Source organism: Seriola aureovittata, chromosome 2, assembly GCF_021018895.1.
Source record: "Seriola aureovittata isolate HTS-2021-v1 ecotype China chromosome 2, ASM2101889v1, whole genome shotgun sequence".
NCBI classification, from domain to species: Eukaryota; Metazoa; Chordata; class Actinopteri; order Carangiformes; family Carangidae; genus Seriola; species Seriola aureovittata.
Window position 1 is genome coordinate 27237160 of NC_079365.1, and position 17841 is coordinate 27255000.

At 41.9% G+C, this 17841-nt stretch overlaps 1 protein-coding gene across 1 annotated transcript in view; it reads left to right on the forward strand.

Annotated features, from left to right (window-relative positions):
* The first annotated feature begins 739 nt into the window (after positions 1 to 739).
* Positions 740 to 17841, forward strand: part of pik3c2b (phosphatidylinositol-4-phosphate 3-kinase, catalytic subunit type 2 beta) — a 39445-nt gene continuing 22343 nt past the window's right edge. Inside the window, exons 1-6 of the mRNA XM_056402142.1 lie at positions 740 to 1068; positions 9368 to 10327; positions 12527 to 12627; positions 12786 to 12946; positions 13324 to 13444; positions 16742 to 16853. Of these exons, the coding sequence (XP_056258117.1) occupies positions 9467 to 10327; positions 12527 to 12627; positions 12786 to 12946; positions 13324 to 13444; positions 16742 to 16853 (1356 nt within the window). The 5' untranslated portion in view covers positions 740 to 1068; positions 9368 to 9466. The remainder of the gene's footprint in view (positions 1069 to 9367; positions 10328 to 12526; positions 12628 to 12785; positions 12947 to 13323; positions 13445 to 16741; positions 16854 to 17841) is intronic.

The window sequence follows — 17841 nt, forward strand, 5'->3', positions numbered from 1 at the left end:
TTTATAACTTTTCATCCCTAGTCCTCCATATAATGTACTCAGTTGCTTCCCAAGATGACCTTATATCTCTCTCACTAATGTTATGATGTTGACCGGGCTGCTCTGTGATGAAGGTTGTATCTACCAGGTGTCGCTGTTTCTCCTCTTTCCTCCAGAAACTGAAGATCAGTCAAGTCACACACAATGAGCCTGTGACCGACTTTAATTTTGAGATGAACTCTTTAAACTTTTTTTTTTTTTTTTTTAAATTCCGAAATAAGTACTTAATTATTACTTACCCAATGAAGCGGTTACAAACACAACAACCTAATCTGCGGATAATTTGTTCTCACAATAAATGAATAAATAAATGAACAGATAAATGTGACCAAGGTTCTAACAGCCTATATAATTTAATTCATACTGAAATTAAAATCTTGAATAAATCTCTAAGAAAACCTTGTATGTTCTGTGTTGTTTTATCGTGTTATCTAACCCCTGGATTAATTGATTTTATCTGATTTATTTGTTTAATTCAGGTGAGAAAGTTCATTCTTGATCTCGAAAGATGCCCACTTACTCACTTATCTTAATCTAACAAACTCTCTCCACTGATGAAGACCGTGACATGCAGCTGAAATCTCTGTTATATGCTCGTATAAGGTTAGGAATTCAGAAGTTTTAATTTCAGCTTTGTTTTATTTTGAAACACTGACCGGAAGCTGTCTGTGTTCGCACCGGCTGACTTGGCGGCGCTGGTCCGCCGCTGCCGAGGAGAGGCTGACGCAAAGCCGAGACCATCGCCAGGGACCAGGCTCCGGAGCAGCCGGAGCCACCTCGCACCGTGTGCTGCATTGTTTAACCAGTAAACAGAGGCTGACACAGCGGAGCCGGTGATCCGGTTCTACCGTCTGAATGTGAAGGAATACCGCCCGTGCCGGCGACTGACTGCAGCCTGTTCATGTGTTCGGATACACCGACCGGGAATCGACAGTCAAGCGGGATCGATGTAATTTTTTGGCAGTAAAGTAAACCGCTTTAAAATGGCAACCGCCGCCCGCTCCCGGCGACCATAGACCCGAGAGTCAGGTAAGACGCAGGGGCAGCTGGCGGGCTGACGCCGCCGAGGTGCTGAGCATGTTGTGGTGCATTTATCTCCGCGGAGGGTGAAGTTCCGGTCGGTTCTCTCAGTGTGAGACTGCGCTGCTTCAGGGAGACGTGCCTTTATTTGGAGGGAAGGTCAAACCAAACTCCATTCAAATATATGACGATAAAAATAGTCCTGCTGTTTGGTTTGCTTGTGTTCCTGTCCGGACACTGCTGATGCATTTTTACACATAGCTTTGGTCTGCAGGTAAATTCGGCGCACATATTATTTAACTAAAAGTAGTAAATTGCAGTGGATTTTATTCCAGGCTGGAGAATGGCTCAGGCTGTTTTGCCACCGCCCTCCACGGCAGGCTGCGGTGGAAAAACCCCCGGTAGGAAATACAAGTCGAATCAGTATTAAAAGTTTAGAGTGTTTTTAAAAAGTTAACAACGAGTTGATGCAACGGATGTGTGCTTCTGTAAATAGCAGCAATGTTGCTTGAAAATATCAATTTGTGCGGTGTGGATGTTGGCCAGAGAATAAGGCCACGTTAAAGTACCGTGTTTCTGAATGGAGTCTGGTCGGGTCGGGCTCTCCATGGGACTGGGCAGTGTGTTGGCTGAAAACATTTGCAGCAGACAGTCGGGAGGCTGCTGGCAGCTGCAGCAGCAGCAGGAGCAGCTGTCACAGGGATGTTCAGACACATTTCCACTTAGATAATTCTCCCATTCACTTTAACATTAATGACGTCTGTCACCTGTTTTATCCCTCCGAGTCCGCGTCTGTTCGTTTTCTCGGCTTCTGCAGTTTTGAGTCTTAAAGTTTTATTTTCCCCGAGAAAATTGTGAATTTTTCTGCATAACATAAACAGCAACCAAAACAAAACAAGCTAACAGTCACAATAGAAATGCACAATGACCGTTCACATGGTACCGTCATTTTCTATGACGTCATACACACCTGTCTCACCACAAACGCAGGGAAATGAGAATGAAAACACCTGAAGGCACTGACAGACTTTTTTTGAAACCAGGATTATGAAGAGTTGAATGTTCATCCCTTGCAGTCACATATGACATATACCCGCAGTGTTATGAATGAATCAGTGCTTTGCTCATGGGCAGTGTCACTACTATTATAGAAAACATGCTTGTCTTTTGTGTGGGTGGAGGGAAACCGAAACTAAATACTGTGTGATCATGGTTTATTTTTGTTTGGCTTCTTTAATTCTGAAGATGATCCATATTCCCAGTTTAATTTGGCTCATACAGAAGCCAGCTAAGCTTTTCCTTGTGGTCAAACTCCCTTTAAAAGTAGCTGAATCAGCTGCGATAAGCTCCTGTTTGCTCTGTAGTCATGAACATACAGACAGATATCTCTGGAATTTGAAAATGCTGAAGAAAACTGAAAAACATGATGATTCAGAGAGAAGTTCTGCAGTCTCTTTTTTTTGCTGCCTGGCTTTCTGGAGTTTTTTTTGTGGATGGAGATCAGAGAGGATGATATACTCAGGAAGTGGATGTCACAATGAATCATATCAACATGTGTTTCACAGTGTTAAGGTTAGATCCGAGTGAATTAGGACTCTGAGGGAGGACAACTTAAGTCACAAATGAGGAGAATCTGATCTCCATGATGTGTCACAGCTGCTGAAAAAACTACAGTAAAACCTCTGCATTGTGTCTAGGTGTAAGACCCTGACCCTTTTCCAGCTGTGTAATTTCTCTTTAATTGATCATTCATAATGAAAACAGTCATTAGCTGCAAACACAGCTCAGGTGGTGACTGCTCTCAGACTTCAAACCATCAGTGTGTGTGTTCAGGAAAGGACAGCAGTGTTTTATTAGTAGCCTTCAGTTAAAATAATAATAATAATCAGACGAATTCAACAGTCTTATTAATATAGTTAACAGTAAGATCGCCATAGAGACCACAGACTGAGAGAATGAACATAATTCATATACTGCAGGTGTGTCTCTGATCATCAGATACAGTCATAATGTTTGATGATTAATCACTTGTGTGTAAGGTTTCGATCATAGGTCAGACTCTGTGTGTGTGTGTGTGTGTGTGTGTGTGTGTGTGTGTGTGTGTGTGTCTCTGCTGGAAGGTTTAGTGTAGCACAGTTTTACTATGTCTGCAGAAGGTGTGATAGCTAAACTTTATTATTAAATTACCTAAGATGATCAGAAGAGTCTGGACTCGGAAGAAGGAAGAGCAAATACACTGGCGATACTGAAGGAAGAGACTCAATACCTGTTTATCAGCTGACACACTGAACAAACATATAGATGCAACACTTGTGTTTTTGCTCCCATTTTTCATGTTCTAAGACTTTTTCTAAGTGAACAACAGACTTCTTTCTCCAGATGTTGTTCACATTGGAGACAGCTTATCGCTGTGACCATTCATTTCACAGACAACGGCTCTTGTGGACATGAAACATGCCAAGTAACACGTGCAAACATGTGTGGCAATGTGTTCTGTGATAAAACTACACATTTAAAAGTGTTCTCTTAAGGCACACCTGTGAATTAATCATGCTGCTGTGTAATCAGCATCTTGATATGCCACACCTGTCAGGTGGATGGATTATCTTGGCAAAGGAGGAATGCTAACTAACATGGATTTAAACACTAATGTGAACATAATTTAAAAGAGAGAAGCCCTCTGTGTGTAGAAAAAAATCTTAGATCTTTTATTTCAACTCAAAAAACAAAGAAGTAAATTTAAAAGTGTTGTGTTAATATGTTTGTTCAGTATAAATGACAAGAAGCTGAAAAAGAGCAACACCAGAGAAATGCTTAGAAACAGTCGGTTAAAAAACAAAAAGAAAACCTGTTTATTTATATCATGAGTTGTGAAAAGAAAATTGATATTGGCTGATATATTATTATTGACCTTTTTAAACTGTTAGATATCAATATTAAATCCTGTATGGGTTGCCCTGTAAAACCCTCTTTGGTTGCTGTTGCTTGAATGTTGCTGTTTAACTGAGCTACACTAGCATTAGCTACACTAACATTAGCTACACTAGCATTAGCTACACTAACATTAGCTACAGTAACATTAGCTACACTAGCATTAGCTACAGTAACATTAGCTACACTAACATTAGCTACAGTAACATTAGCTACAGTAGCATTAGCTGCACTAGCATTAGCTACAGTAACATTAGCTACAGTAACATTAGCTACAGTAACATTAGCTACACTGACATTAGCTACAGTAACATTAGCTACAGTAACATTAGTTACACTGACATTAGCTAAAGTAGCAGTAGCTACAGTAACATTAGGTGAAGTAACATTAGCTACAGTAACATTAGCTACAGTAACATTAGTTACACTGACATTAGCTACAGTAACATTAGTTACACTGACATTAGCTACAGTAGCAGTAGTTACAGTGATATTAGGTACATTAACATTAGCTACAGTAGCATTAGCTACACTAACATTAGCTTAAGTAACATTGGTTGCAGTGATATTAGCTACTTTAACATTAGGTGAAGTAACATTAGTTACAGTAGCAGTAGTTACAGTGATATTAGCTACACTAACATTAGCTACAGTAGCAGTAGCTACAGTGATATTAGCTACACTAACATTAGCTTAAGTAACATTGGTTGCAGTGATATTAGCTACTTTAACATTAGGTGAAGTAACATTAGTTACAGTAGCAGTAGTTACAGTGACATTAGCTACAGTAGCATTAGCTACACTAACATTAGCTACAGTAGCATTAGCTACAGTAACATCCACAGCGAGCCAACTTACATAACTTCATATGTCATGAGGTTCACTGTGTCTTCTCTACGGGACAGGAGTGATCCTCTTCTCATGTAGTGAGGTCGTCCCTGACGTGTTTCGTCTTAAAACTCTTGTAATAAAGTAGAAACCTCACCTTTGTCCCAATGCAGGAAGCTGTTGTAGCTTATTATCTGTGTGTCACCATCCAGTTTTATTAAAGCTGCCTCTGTCAGAGAGTAAACTGCTGCCCTACAGAGACTTGATTTATCACATTTAGAGACAGGAGGACATCAGACTACTGAACTGATTCGAATATAAAAGACTCTTATATAAAAGACTTTGACATTCGTCCCGAGATCCCATTAACCCAGAAAGAAGAGTCAACACCATGAAGCCTTTTCTCTGGTTAAAGTGAAACAAAGTCATATATAAACCCACATTAGTGAATCTTATCTCTCAGTCACAGACTCTCACTCTCTCCTCTCAGACTGTTGAAGGTCAGAATGATTTTCTCTGACAGTATTTCTCAGACCTCAGTCTTTCTGAGCTCGTCATCTGTGACAGCTGCGATTCTTTGGTTGTTTGACAGAGTTTCTCCCTGGTTCATTTCTGCTGTAAAGACTCTGAACGACTCTTGTTTTTATGAGCATGATCAATGTGGGCATAGAAAACCTGAGTGGAAACACTGGAAACAAGTCTAAATATCTGTTTCCTGTTGTGTTAGGTGTTAACAGTAGCTGTGACGATGAAACAAGACTTGAATGAATAACCCTGACGATGAGACTGGAACCTTCCTCACATTAATCCATGAAACTAACGGGGATGTCAGATTTCCATCATGTTTTCCACATGGCTTTCCATCGGTCGAGCTTTGACCGGAGCTCTTTTAATGACCTCATCTTCTTCTGCAGCGCTTTAATGGCAGCAAATGGAGAATCGGCTCCACCAGCGGTTTATCTCCATTAGGTCTGAACAATATGAAGGAAAAAAAACTCCCAAATATTGCGATTATTTTGGCAGATATTACGATTGCAATATGAGTCACGATTTCAGTTGGAATAGTCATTTTTGCGTTTAATTGTCACTGAAAAAAATTGAAGAATGATGACGATGTGATTTTTTTTGTTGGGTTTTGTACCAAACAAGCGTGTTACTTAATGTCTAGAGGATTTATAGTCTGTCGTCGTCTCTGTTGTTGTGACACATTTTACGTTTATCAAAACAGCTCTTGCGATTTGGATATTGCACTTGGCCATATTGCAATTTCAATAATATCCAAGACTCCAGAGGGTTAATCGTTCAGCCCTAATCTCCATCCACCAATCTGCTCAGACTCGCAGCCGCGGTTGGAGGGAAACAAGACTTGACTCATCTTTTTGCTTTGGACCATTTTCTGTAAACTCAGTTAAAATCTGAGCTCCATCTGGATGAAACCAGACATGTGTGTGTTCATGACAGTGGGTGGGGTTTGGAGGGTGACAGTGGTTCCCACCCCCACTTTGTGAGTCTCGGGGGGAGGGAGGGGGGGGGGGGGGGGGGGGGGTTCATGAGTGAAAGTCCGACCTCGACCACGTGACACACTGACATCAGCTCTTTGTTCTCTCCTCCGCCCTCTGATTGAAAGGGTATAGTCTCCGTGGTGGGGGGTTGTGGGGGGTTGTTTTTTTTAGACAGACCCGGCTCTCTTCTCGTTCTGATGAGATGGTCGGACGTCTCACTGTAATGTCTGAAATGCTCGGCTGCGCTTCAACATTTACAGTCAGGACAAAGTTAGTTGTTACTATATTTGACAGTTTTTTTTGTTAAGACTGTGTCCCCCGTTGCTTCTGTGTTGTCGGCTGTGGTGAGGCCAGAGATTATTTTCCACAGTAAAGTTCAATTTTTTGAGGAGACAAACACTGTTTTAATCTGGACAGAGGCTGAAACTGACAGGAAAAGATGTTCACACTGCACTTGAGCTGCTGAAATTTCAATAAAAACTGGAAAAATTTAGTAAAACTTGTAAAACTTTTGAGCAGTCGTGTACCTGACTGGCTTAATGTGGATGTAGGACTGGGCAGTATGTTTTACTGTTTCATACGGACAGATATCAGCAGAGACTCCAGACTCCAGGTTATGCTGAATTACAAATAGTTATTAAATACAAGCTTTAGTTTGAATCTACGCCCTCCATCACCACCAATCTGCACAACCAGCCGTGATCAGCTCCTGTTTGCAGTGTTTTCATTCATTATTGATACCACATCCTGTTATATCCTGGAAGTAACGCTGAGCAATTTGTTTTTAATCAATATCACATCTGCACTCTTTCGTCTTAAAACTCTTGTAATAAAAGTAGACTTGAAACAATGAGTTGATTAGGCGAATGTTTGATCCACAAATAATAATCAGCAGCTATTTTGATAATTGTTTCCTAAATAGTTCAAAACTGAATATTTTGGGGTTTCAGACTGCAGGTCAGACGAAATGACATCTGAAGACATCACACTGAAGTTAAATCACATCATAGGGCTGCAACTAACGATTATTTTCATTATTGGTTGCGTCTGCAGATTACTATTTCAAATAACTTATGAATCGTTTGGGTTAAAAAATTGTGAAAAATTGCATCAGTGATAGAAAACAGAGAAAATGGAAAATTCTCACATTTGAGAAGCAGGACTTTGAGGATTTTCAGCATTTTTGCTTGAAAAACAACTGAAACTATGAATAAATTGTTAAAATAGTTTGTTGATCGACTGTTTGACTCATCTCTAAATCAAATCAATAAATTGGGTGATATAAATAATCATTATTTGCAGCGTTCTTACAGTGTGACTGTCAGCTGACATCCTGCATCTTTTCCTGTTGGTCCAGTACATCCAAACCAGTCAGACCAGTACTCTGTCCACACTGGGATCTGATGTGTGTTAGCATGTGTTAAACTGGGACACAGCTGGTTTGTGGTGTGTCTATCAGGGTTTATCTGTCTCTTGGGGGGGGGGGGGGCAGCCTCAGCAGCCTCTGCTCTGTCCCTCCCCACCCCCAACAACATCCCTCTGTGTGTCAATGGTGACCCTCCGGGGGCTTAAAATGCAGCAGACTGCTGTCTGATGGGCTGATTACGCTGCCCTGTCTGAATTCCTCACACGAAGGACATTTTACGTGTTTCAGCGTGTTTTATTATAAATAACTGAACTCTGTGGGAGGCGGGGCCTAAAGATGCTGATTATCAGTCACATTGATCCAATCAAGATGTGACATTTCACCGTCTTGAGGGTCTGAATGTCTGAGATGTTTCTCCGCCCCTGATGAGAACATAATTATTCACTGAGCTCATATCAGAGATAATGAGTCAAGTCTCAAGTCTGTTGTGGTTCAGTCTTAAAGTGACAGTTCGGGGTATTTGACGTAGGGTTGTGTGGCAACATCAAACGGCCCTTTGTGGTCTGTGACAAACATTTTATACTTTATGGTGTTTTACTGAGAAAAATATTAAATTCAAATTCAAAGAGGGTTTATTAACATGATGGTAGTCACGACATCATCGTCAGAAGACAAATATTAACAGAGAGTAAATGGCACATTGATCATGATCAGTAGTTGCAGCTTTATTTGCCCGTTGTCAAAGACAGAGGAAGTTGTCAGGGAGCGGTTTCCAGTATTTTCTGACATTTTTGCAGACAGCTAATCAGATTAATTGATAATGAATATTATCGTTAGTTGCAGGCCTGCTCATTCTTATTGTCTGATGTTGATATCTTCCCGTTTACGTTATTATCACACTGGTCAGATGTGTTGGCTTCAGGACCAGCTTGAGCTGAACCAGCAGTTTCCTTTATTTCATATGAAATGTTTCTTAATAACCCGACAGACGGTTGTTCAGTATTAAACCGATGGTGTTTCCCTGCAGCTTTTTTTTAACACCCTCACAGTTTAATTTCCTCTTCGTTTCATCGCTTCCTCCTTATTGTGTTTGTGTGTTTCCTTCCTTCCTTCACACTCAGCAGACACACTCAGGGTTTGTGGGTCAGATCCTGATCCAGTCTCCCAGGTCTCTGCTGTGCTTCTGTGGGAGTTTGGGTAAAGTTTAAACTGGGACGACAACAAAGATGTCTCAGTTTAACAGACACTGCTGCTGTCAGTAACACTGAGGATGAGGAGGCTGTAGGACTGTACCTCACTGCATCTGACTTGGTTTGATGAAGAGGCGAAGGGCTTCAAATTCAAATCTCCATATTGCAATAAAAGTTTTATGAATCCTGAAGTCCATTAACGTGCTGCACTCTGCTGATTCTCTGTGACTCCATCATCATGATCATGGGATGTGAAATGGTTGAGTTTTTATTTCATCCATCATGTTCTGTTAAACTTTAGTAAATATACAATTTAATATGATGTGGGTCACATTTTGTTTGTGTTGTGGTTGTGTCACGGCGACATGTATTGCTCCAGAGAAGAAGTAATATGCCAGTTGTAATTTACAGCTCTGAAAAAGGTCACATACTGATGGATGATTTTTTTTTATCGTTCGCCTCCTCTTACCGTCTCTCCTCTCTGTCCTCAGCTGATCTTCAGTAGCTCCATGTGACCTCGCTGCTTCTTCTAGCAGCAGTTCAGCCGACCTCTTCCCTTCCCCCTGCTCCATCTCTGCTGAGGAGGCGGCATGTCAGCGGCTCAGACCCAGAAGGAGAGCAGCGAGGCGGGCTGGGGCTGTCTGGAGGCTCTGGGTCTCAGTCAGAAGGAGCTGGTCCTGGCTGAGGCCCTGCAGATGGAGTACGACGCCCTCTCCAGACTCAAACAGGACAAGAGCAGTCCGGGAATCAGCCAGGCCGGATCTAGAGCTCCCACTCAGACCCGCTCCAAGACCCCAAATCCCTCCATCGAACGCCCCCGACCCAGCCCCAGCCAGCCCATTCCTGCCTCCACTGAGGGAAGCCTGCTGAGGGGCCTCTCTGGATCCGATTCCTCACTGAACCAGCCAGGAGGGTCCCAGTCTCCACATTCCATCCCAGCCAGGGCGCTCCCTCCTCAGGGAGGCTACGTCAAGGAGTCCCTGTACATCCTGGACAGTCCAGAGGTCAGCAAGTTCAGAGACTATTCAGGTTCCAGCCTCGGGGACTCACTTGGATCTGGATCAGGGTTTCTTTCCAAAGGATTCCCCTCTCTTCCAGATGACGTCCCTCCCGCCATCCCACCAAGAAACCCTATCCCTCCATCGTCAGGGTCAGAGAACCCCTTCCTGCCTCCTCGAGGGTCCACCGCTCCCCGAGACGTGAACCTGTTCACGCCCGAAGTGGATCAGCCCAAAGTGACCTCTGGAGAGCTGAACTACGACAACATCAACGACTCTTTGTCCAGACTCAACGGGAGCAGGCAGGGGGGGCCTCGAGGCCGGAGGGCCAACGGGGACCAATCAGGGAAGCCTGTGGCTCGAAGTAAGACCCTCCCCCCTCAGGTGCCGCCCAGGACGTATGTACCTGTTCCCAAGAGCAACAAGAACCAGCGGCGGGTGTCTGCAGACCCGGTAAGAACCTGTGGTGCTGCGTTTACTGGAGTTGCAACAATAAGTTGGTCGACAGAAAAAAAGTATTTGTTTTGATCATTAAATCATTTCTTTGTCTGACATGACAGTGAATATCTTTGGCATCTAGACGGTTGGTCAGACACAAGATCTGTCATAAAATAACAAGTCAAAAAATAGAAAAACTAATTTCAGTTAGTCAGATGTGTAGATCTCTATTGTCTCTAAAACATAAATCACCGGCAAAAGGATTTACTTTAAATCAGATGGATGTCAGTTTCATGTCCGTGTCAGAGAGAGAGAGAGAGAGAGAGAGAGAGAGAGAGAGAGAGAGAGAGAGAGAGAGAGAGAGAGAGAGAGAGAGAGAGAGAGAGAGAGAGAGAGAGAGAGAGAGAGAGAGAGTTTTTTTTTCATTTTGGCACCAATCTAATATCTGAATACTGATAATAAAAAGATCCATTTTAGATACTTTTAGTAATATAATCAGGTTTAAAAGAAAGAAAGAAAAGAAAAACAGATTTTATATATATATAGATGCTATATTTTTAAAACTATTTTCAATTTAAATCTAAACTAAACTAAATAAGACAAATATGTCATTGCACGCAAATATGTCAGACAGCAACTTTGTCAACAGCAAAGACGATCTATGATTCTGATTTGAATCAGGATCCGATCCAAGAAGAAGTCATGACGAACAAATCAGCTTCAGTTTTTGATAATTAACACCTCGTGACTTTAGTCTGCAGTCAGAGAACTGAGGTTCAGTTTCCAGCTGTGTTACATTTATGTATATTTGTCCTTATTTGTTTAAAGTAAACACTATAAAATCATTTCCTCACATTTCACGGTTGATTGTTGAAACTTATCACGTCCACAGTTTGACAGTGATTCGCCTTGTGTCAGCAGCAGTCAGACCGGTTTAACCAGCTATAATCTAAAACCATGATGGTGAGATTAACGGCACCCACAACACTGGTCGACAGGCAGGAGACTCAATGTCACACAGCTTTGAAAACGCTTTTTTACTATTATTATTGCCCCAATCCTAATGCATACGTTCACGAAATCAAGTAAATGCACATCACAGAAACGACTGTGCCCAACATAACTGTTCTGCTGTGGAGCGACATTCAACCTCCAGGGTGAACCGAACAACACGTATGAATATATTCTCGTTTATGGCCAGTGTAAACAGGAAGTGGCTGCGTGGCATCGTGGAGATGATCCAGCAGCATCTGTCACACTCGAGGCTGTTTTTCCTCATCTGCTATCTTTGCACTCTGGGTCTATGTTTGGCGGAGCAGCTCGCGTCTCTGAAGCCTCTGAATTTCACTGCGAATTTATAAATCATCTCTTTTTGTAATTGAGTTAAAACAAATTTTTGATGATGCATTTCATTTGTTTTTGATTTTGTCTTCATACGTAACAGCAAGTCTAGTTATTCATGTTTGTAGTCAGAGGGAGAGATGAACTGTGATGGAGGGATGTAGACTGTTTCCGTGTCCTCCTCCTCTGGCTTTATAAATATAATGAAGAGCAGCAGACAGTCCCAAACTGCTGAGCTGCAGATAAATTCATTATTTCATGACAAAATCTGCATCGCTCCAGGTTAATGACGAGATCGGCTGCACTGACAGAGAAAGTTAGAAGCAAAAAAAGGGTTTTTCATATTCAAATACAGCTACAAAACATCTAGTTTACTCATATTAAAGTGTTTCTCTGGCAGAAAAGCTCACAGCTACACTGATGTATTGTTTTCATAATTCCTGTGCTTCAGTGATAAGCTGCTCAGAGCTCATCTGCCTCCTGCTGCTGCCTCACGTTTCCTCTCTGACGTTGTCTGTGTCTGTCGGTCCTGAACAGTGACATGACACGGATAAAAAAATTTCCTTTCGCAGGTGAAACATCGAATTAAAGCAGCGTCCATGTTTTTCTACCTGTTTCTGCTCCGGTGAACCTGCGGAAAAAACTCACACATGTGTAACCATGGCGACGGTTTCACAGATCTTTGTCGCCAACACACACTTGTGCTGTCCAAATAATAATAAGGATGTGCAGCTTTTTTTTGTCTCTATTTCATTTTAAAATAAGCAAACATCAGCACTTCAGCAAAAACCTGCATTCTGTACTTATACTGGATCTGCTGAAAGCAACTGTCACTGTCCTCTGATTGGTCGGCTCTGTGTGTGTGATTGACAGGTGTCTCTGCGCTCCAGGATGAATGGATTTGGATATGAACTGTTCCAGGTGTCGGAGGAGAGAGACGAGGAGGTGGCAGCTTTCTGTCACATGCTGGACGTGTGAGTAACACACACACACACACACACACACACACACACACGCATACACACGCATACACACATACACACACACACACACACACACACATCTCCTGACAGTAACTCTGCATTGGTCTCAGTAAATCTCTCTCTCTCTCTCTCTCTCTCTTTGTTCTCAGTTTACGTTCGGCGTACCCGTCCAGCGACCAGTCGAAGAACGCCGGCTTCGTTTGGTCGCCTTCAGTCGGTCATGAGGAGCTTCATCAGGGTCTGGGGGTCAGCGTAAAGGTCACCGTCATCAGTGAACACTTCAGAGAACCACTCACCTTTACCTGTGATGGTAAGACACTGGGAGGATCGGACTGTGGGGCGTGTCACAGTCCGACGTTTTCACTGATATTAAAGTTCTTTATTGGACTGAAGACAAAACTGAACTTACACTTCCAGTTACTCACCACAGTGCTGCTGCTCACTGTCAAAATAAGAGTCTAAATAAGTGGTAGTGTATGTGCTTGGAGCAATGACGGGGCAGAAAGTCAAAATATGTTGAGAAAATAAAACTATTATAAGAATAGAATCATGAATTTGCAAGAACATTGTCAGTATTTCTTGAATAAAATTTTACATTTTGGAAAAAAAATCATAATTTTAGAAGAACAGAGTCATAATGCAACATCCGATCTGTGATAATAAACTCTCTCTGTCTGTTTCTTTCAGGCTCGTCCACGGTGGATCTGCTGATCTATCAGACTCTGTGTTACGCTCAGGACGATCTGGATCACCTGAACGTGGACGATTACCTGCTGAAGGTCTGCGGACACGACGAGTTCTTCAACAAGTAAGACCCTTTAAACCTCAAACCTTCAGAGTCCCTGAGCCAGGTCTGAACAGAGCAGCGTCGTCGTTCCCGCAGCTTCAGAAGATCAACTCTTATAACATGCAGATGAAGGTTACTTTCAGTCAGACAGTAATGTAGGAGATCGCAGCTGCAGTAGTTGTGTTAAACTGGGACGTACAAACCTCCAGGTGGCATCTACTCTGATTATCTGAACCGATCGATCACATCACTGAGCTAAACAAACAAAAAAAGAGCTGATAGCAGCTGTTTGTAGATTTCTGGGCCCGAAAACACAAACAGAGGACGTTATTTAGTTTTAATCAGATTCTTCTGTCTGTGCTGAAACCAGTTATGAAACTGGATTTCTGGATTTCTCTACTTCACTTAGTTTGAATCATCTGCTTCTCACAGTCCACATCTGTATGAGTCAATGTCCATAATGCTGACAGCCTTGCAGATGGTGCAGATATTTTATTATTTTCATGCAGCTGTTTTGCACACAAAGACATAAACATATGGTGTTTCAGTCCAATGCTTCAAAGATTTTTATTTTTTTTTAGCAATTCCTCCTCCTTTGTTTTCATTTCTAGTCTTCCTACTGTTAGATAAAATATTTAAATATATAACGGAGCCTTCATCACTTGATTGATAGGTATGGATGACATGTTTTGTCAGTCAGTTGTTGTTGTCGCCTCTCATCATGTCTGTGACTCAGAGTAAAACTCAGCTCTGTCTGCGGCTCAGATGGAAACCCCCCCATCTGTATCTGTGGGTTGTCTCTTTTTATTTTTCTTGCTTGAATGGCACATTTTCTTCATTTCAAGAAGCCAGTTTCACAACCTATTAGTTTAATAACCAAACTGCACTGTCAGTTGTTCCTGTGGAGCTGCTGCTGGACACTCGTCACGACACTATAGACACTTACAACGTGGTAAACTTTTAAAATTAAAAAATTAATGACGTTTTTTGAGTTGTTTGCCTAAAATTTGCATTTTTTTATCCAATAAAAGTCGAGTAAAACTGAACTAAATGTCTAAAGAGTGGTGAACTTCCTCCAAAGCATTATGGGCGCTGCAGTTCAAAAACTGCATGATCGTTGGCTAAATAAAAGTAAGACAACAATAATAATAATAACAACAGTGACAAAATTCATTAATATAAACTTTTATCACATCGGACTTTCAACGTCTCATCAACATAGCTCTTATATTCTTTCACCGCCGACACTCCCCTCTGTCCACGTGGCGACGCCTGTACAGACAAAAAACCATCTAAGAATGCAACAGGAATCAGATCAGATCAACCTTTTAACATTTTGGGGCAGTTTCCTTTAATGTCAAATGCAAAAAAACAAAAACAAAAAACAGAAACAAACTTTTATATTTTGGACAATCTGCACAAAAGTCAGAAAGAAAATGTAAATTATGTTATATTATTTTATTTTATTTTATTTTATTTTAGATTAGATTAATAACCTGGTTTAAAATCACTTTTAGTTGTTTATGATGGAGACTTCATCTTGCATGTTTGATAAATATTGCATACAAATAGATTTTGTACATAATATAATATTGTTGTGTTTCTTCTCTTAAAAACAACACTGTACAGTGTCATCTAATATTTATTTGATTGATTTTTAAAATGAATAATCTTTTTAGGAGACTGAAAATATAGATTAAATGTGTTTTTTTTCTACCGATGAGTTTGCAGTAATTTTCTCAGCCCTGATTCTTGCCTGCAGGCTGCAGGTTCTTCTGCCTGTCAGAGAGTTGAGTGGAGACTCAGATGCTCATTATAATTTGTATTACCTGACAGTCAGGAGATTGTATTTAGAGACATTTCAGTGAGTAGATCGGAGGGAAACTGTAGAAGTGAGGAGGACGTGTCCCACCCATCAGCTGGTCAAGGCGGAAAACACCAGAGTAGTAAAACAACAGTAACACTGATCTGTGGTCTGTGGTGCAGGCTCATAATAACAGAGTGCAGCTGAGCTGTGGCTGCTGCTAAACCAGCAACACTACGGCTCATACAACACCCACACACATATTTGTCTTTCTCCACTTGTGAGGACCCTCAGTGACATGATGGATTCCCGAACCTCTAACGCCAAAACCTAAACCTGATTCTAATGCGAAACTTAAAACCGAGTCCGAACCGTGAAGCAGTCATGTGAAGGTGAGAGCACCAGACAGCACGTCCTCACAAAGATTTAAGACGAGCACAGATCTACACACACCAGCTGCAGCTCTACCCACGTCTGATATTAATAAATGAATCCCCAGAGAAGAGCTGCTGTACTGTAGATTGTGTGTGTGCGTGTGTGTGTGTGTGCGTGTGTGTGCGTGTGTGTGTGTGTGTGTGTGTGTGTGTGTGTGTGTGTGTCCTGTGGAAGTGTGTTTCAGTCTGATAACCTGTAGCTGTGAGAGGACGACTGAACTTCCTGCACTGAAACAATACCTGTGAAAACTGTTTATTATCTGATTCCTACAGCAGCGAGTTGCTCTGTTTGCGCTGCTGATGTCTGTCTGTCCAACACTTGTCCAACACTGTCTTTGTCTGTCAACTACGGCGGCCCCCGAAGGACAAAAACTAAAATCCTCCTCCTCATAGTCCTAACTGAATCAGATGTGAACACACAGGCATGAAACGCATTTTGATATGATTCAGTGTGACTTCCACCAGGATGTCATCGTCTGTGATGTCCATCCAGAATAAACCTCCCCTTAGAAACCAGAGAAAAGACTTGTTGAGACGTGCTAATAAACACGTGTTTATGAGACCTCCTTGTTTACTGACTTGTAACTTCTATCAGTTGTTCAGTTCTGCTTTTTTCAGAAGGAGCTTCAGGGATTGTTTGAAACTTTTACTGAAGGTGTTTTCACACACCACAGAGCTGTGAATCTGCAGAGCAGAAGACATGTGTGTTGCTTGTTGTATACAATAATCACAATATTGACTCCAAATCTCTCTGTCTCTGTCTCTGTATCTTTCTCTGTCTCTGTCTCTGTCTCTGTCTCTGTCTCTTTCTCTGTCTCTGTTTTTCTGTCTCTGTCTCTTTCTCTTTCTCTGTCTCTGTCTCTGTCTCTGTTTTTCTGTCTCTTTCTCTTTCTCTGTCTCTTTCTCTGTCTCTGTTTTTCTGTCTCTGTCTCTTTCTCTTTCTCTGTTTCTGTCTCTGTTTTTCTGTCTCTGTCTCTGTTTCTGTCTCTTTCTCTGTCTCTGTCTCTGTCTCTGTTTTTCTGTCTCTGTCTCTGTTTCTGTCTCTTTCTCTGTCTCTGTCTCTGTCTCTGTCTCTCTCAGCTCTCAGACTCTGGCCGGTTTGGAGTTTGTTCAGCAGTGTCTGAAGTTCGACTGGGACGTCCGACTTTTTCTCACCAAGAGATCAGACATCAAAACAGAGCTGTCCCGCACGGTCTGCACACACACACACACACACACACACACACACACACACACACACACACACACACACACACACACACACACCTTAGCATCCTAGATTTAGTGTATTATTGTTGAATTGCGCACAGTCCGAGGATGTGCACAATTCAACAATAATACAGTAAATCTACAGCTGATGTTTTTGTTTTCAGCTGAGACAAGTAGTGAACGCTGCACTTTTAAGGTGATACGTTGAACTTGTTGTCAAACAGTTTCTTATTTCCATACTCGGTAGTTACAGAGCAGCGCAATGATTCATGTGGAGTGGTGTTTGTGTCCACATTCCCTTTATTCCCTTTTAGCTCTGTTTTTGGTCTCCATCAGCTCCTGAGGGAAATATCTGGCTCTGCTAAATGCTCCACTATGTTCACCAGCTGCTCTCTAACCGCATGTGTCTGCTGTTTGCTGCTGAGCAGGTAGTGGACAGTGGCTTTTTACAGCTGCTTCTCTGAAAACATCTGCTGACCAGAACAGTAAAGTTGTTGTTCGGACGGATAAACAATGAGCTGAAACTCTTTATAAAGCTCTGTAAAGTCGAGTGGAGCTGCAGATTCAGCTGTAGATCCTCTGTAGGTTCGTCACCGCCAAACTGACCAATCACAGTCTCCCTGTGGATGTGGAGTTCGTTCGAGGGGGCGAACATCAGTTATGATGAACATGCCTCAGCTCTAAACCTACACAGTTTCCCGTTAACACACAAACAGAAACATGGTTTAACACAAACAGGAAGCCTGAATATACACCGTGCACAGACGTACATACACACATCCCATCGGTGTTGTTATCAGGTCTCATTAGTTCAAACACAACACACAAGTTCTACCCACTGAAGGATCAGATATGTTTGTCTTTCAGTCATGTTTCCTGGTCTCCAGCTCTGTGGTAAAGGTTTGTCAGAGGTTTTGTAAGATGGTGGGTTCAGGTTAAAAGAAAATATCGCAGTCTGTTTTTTGGAAGAA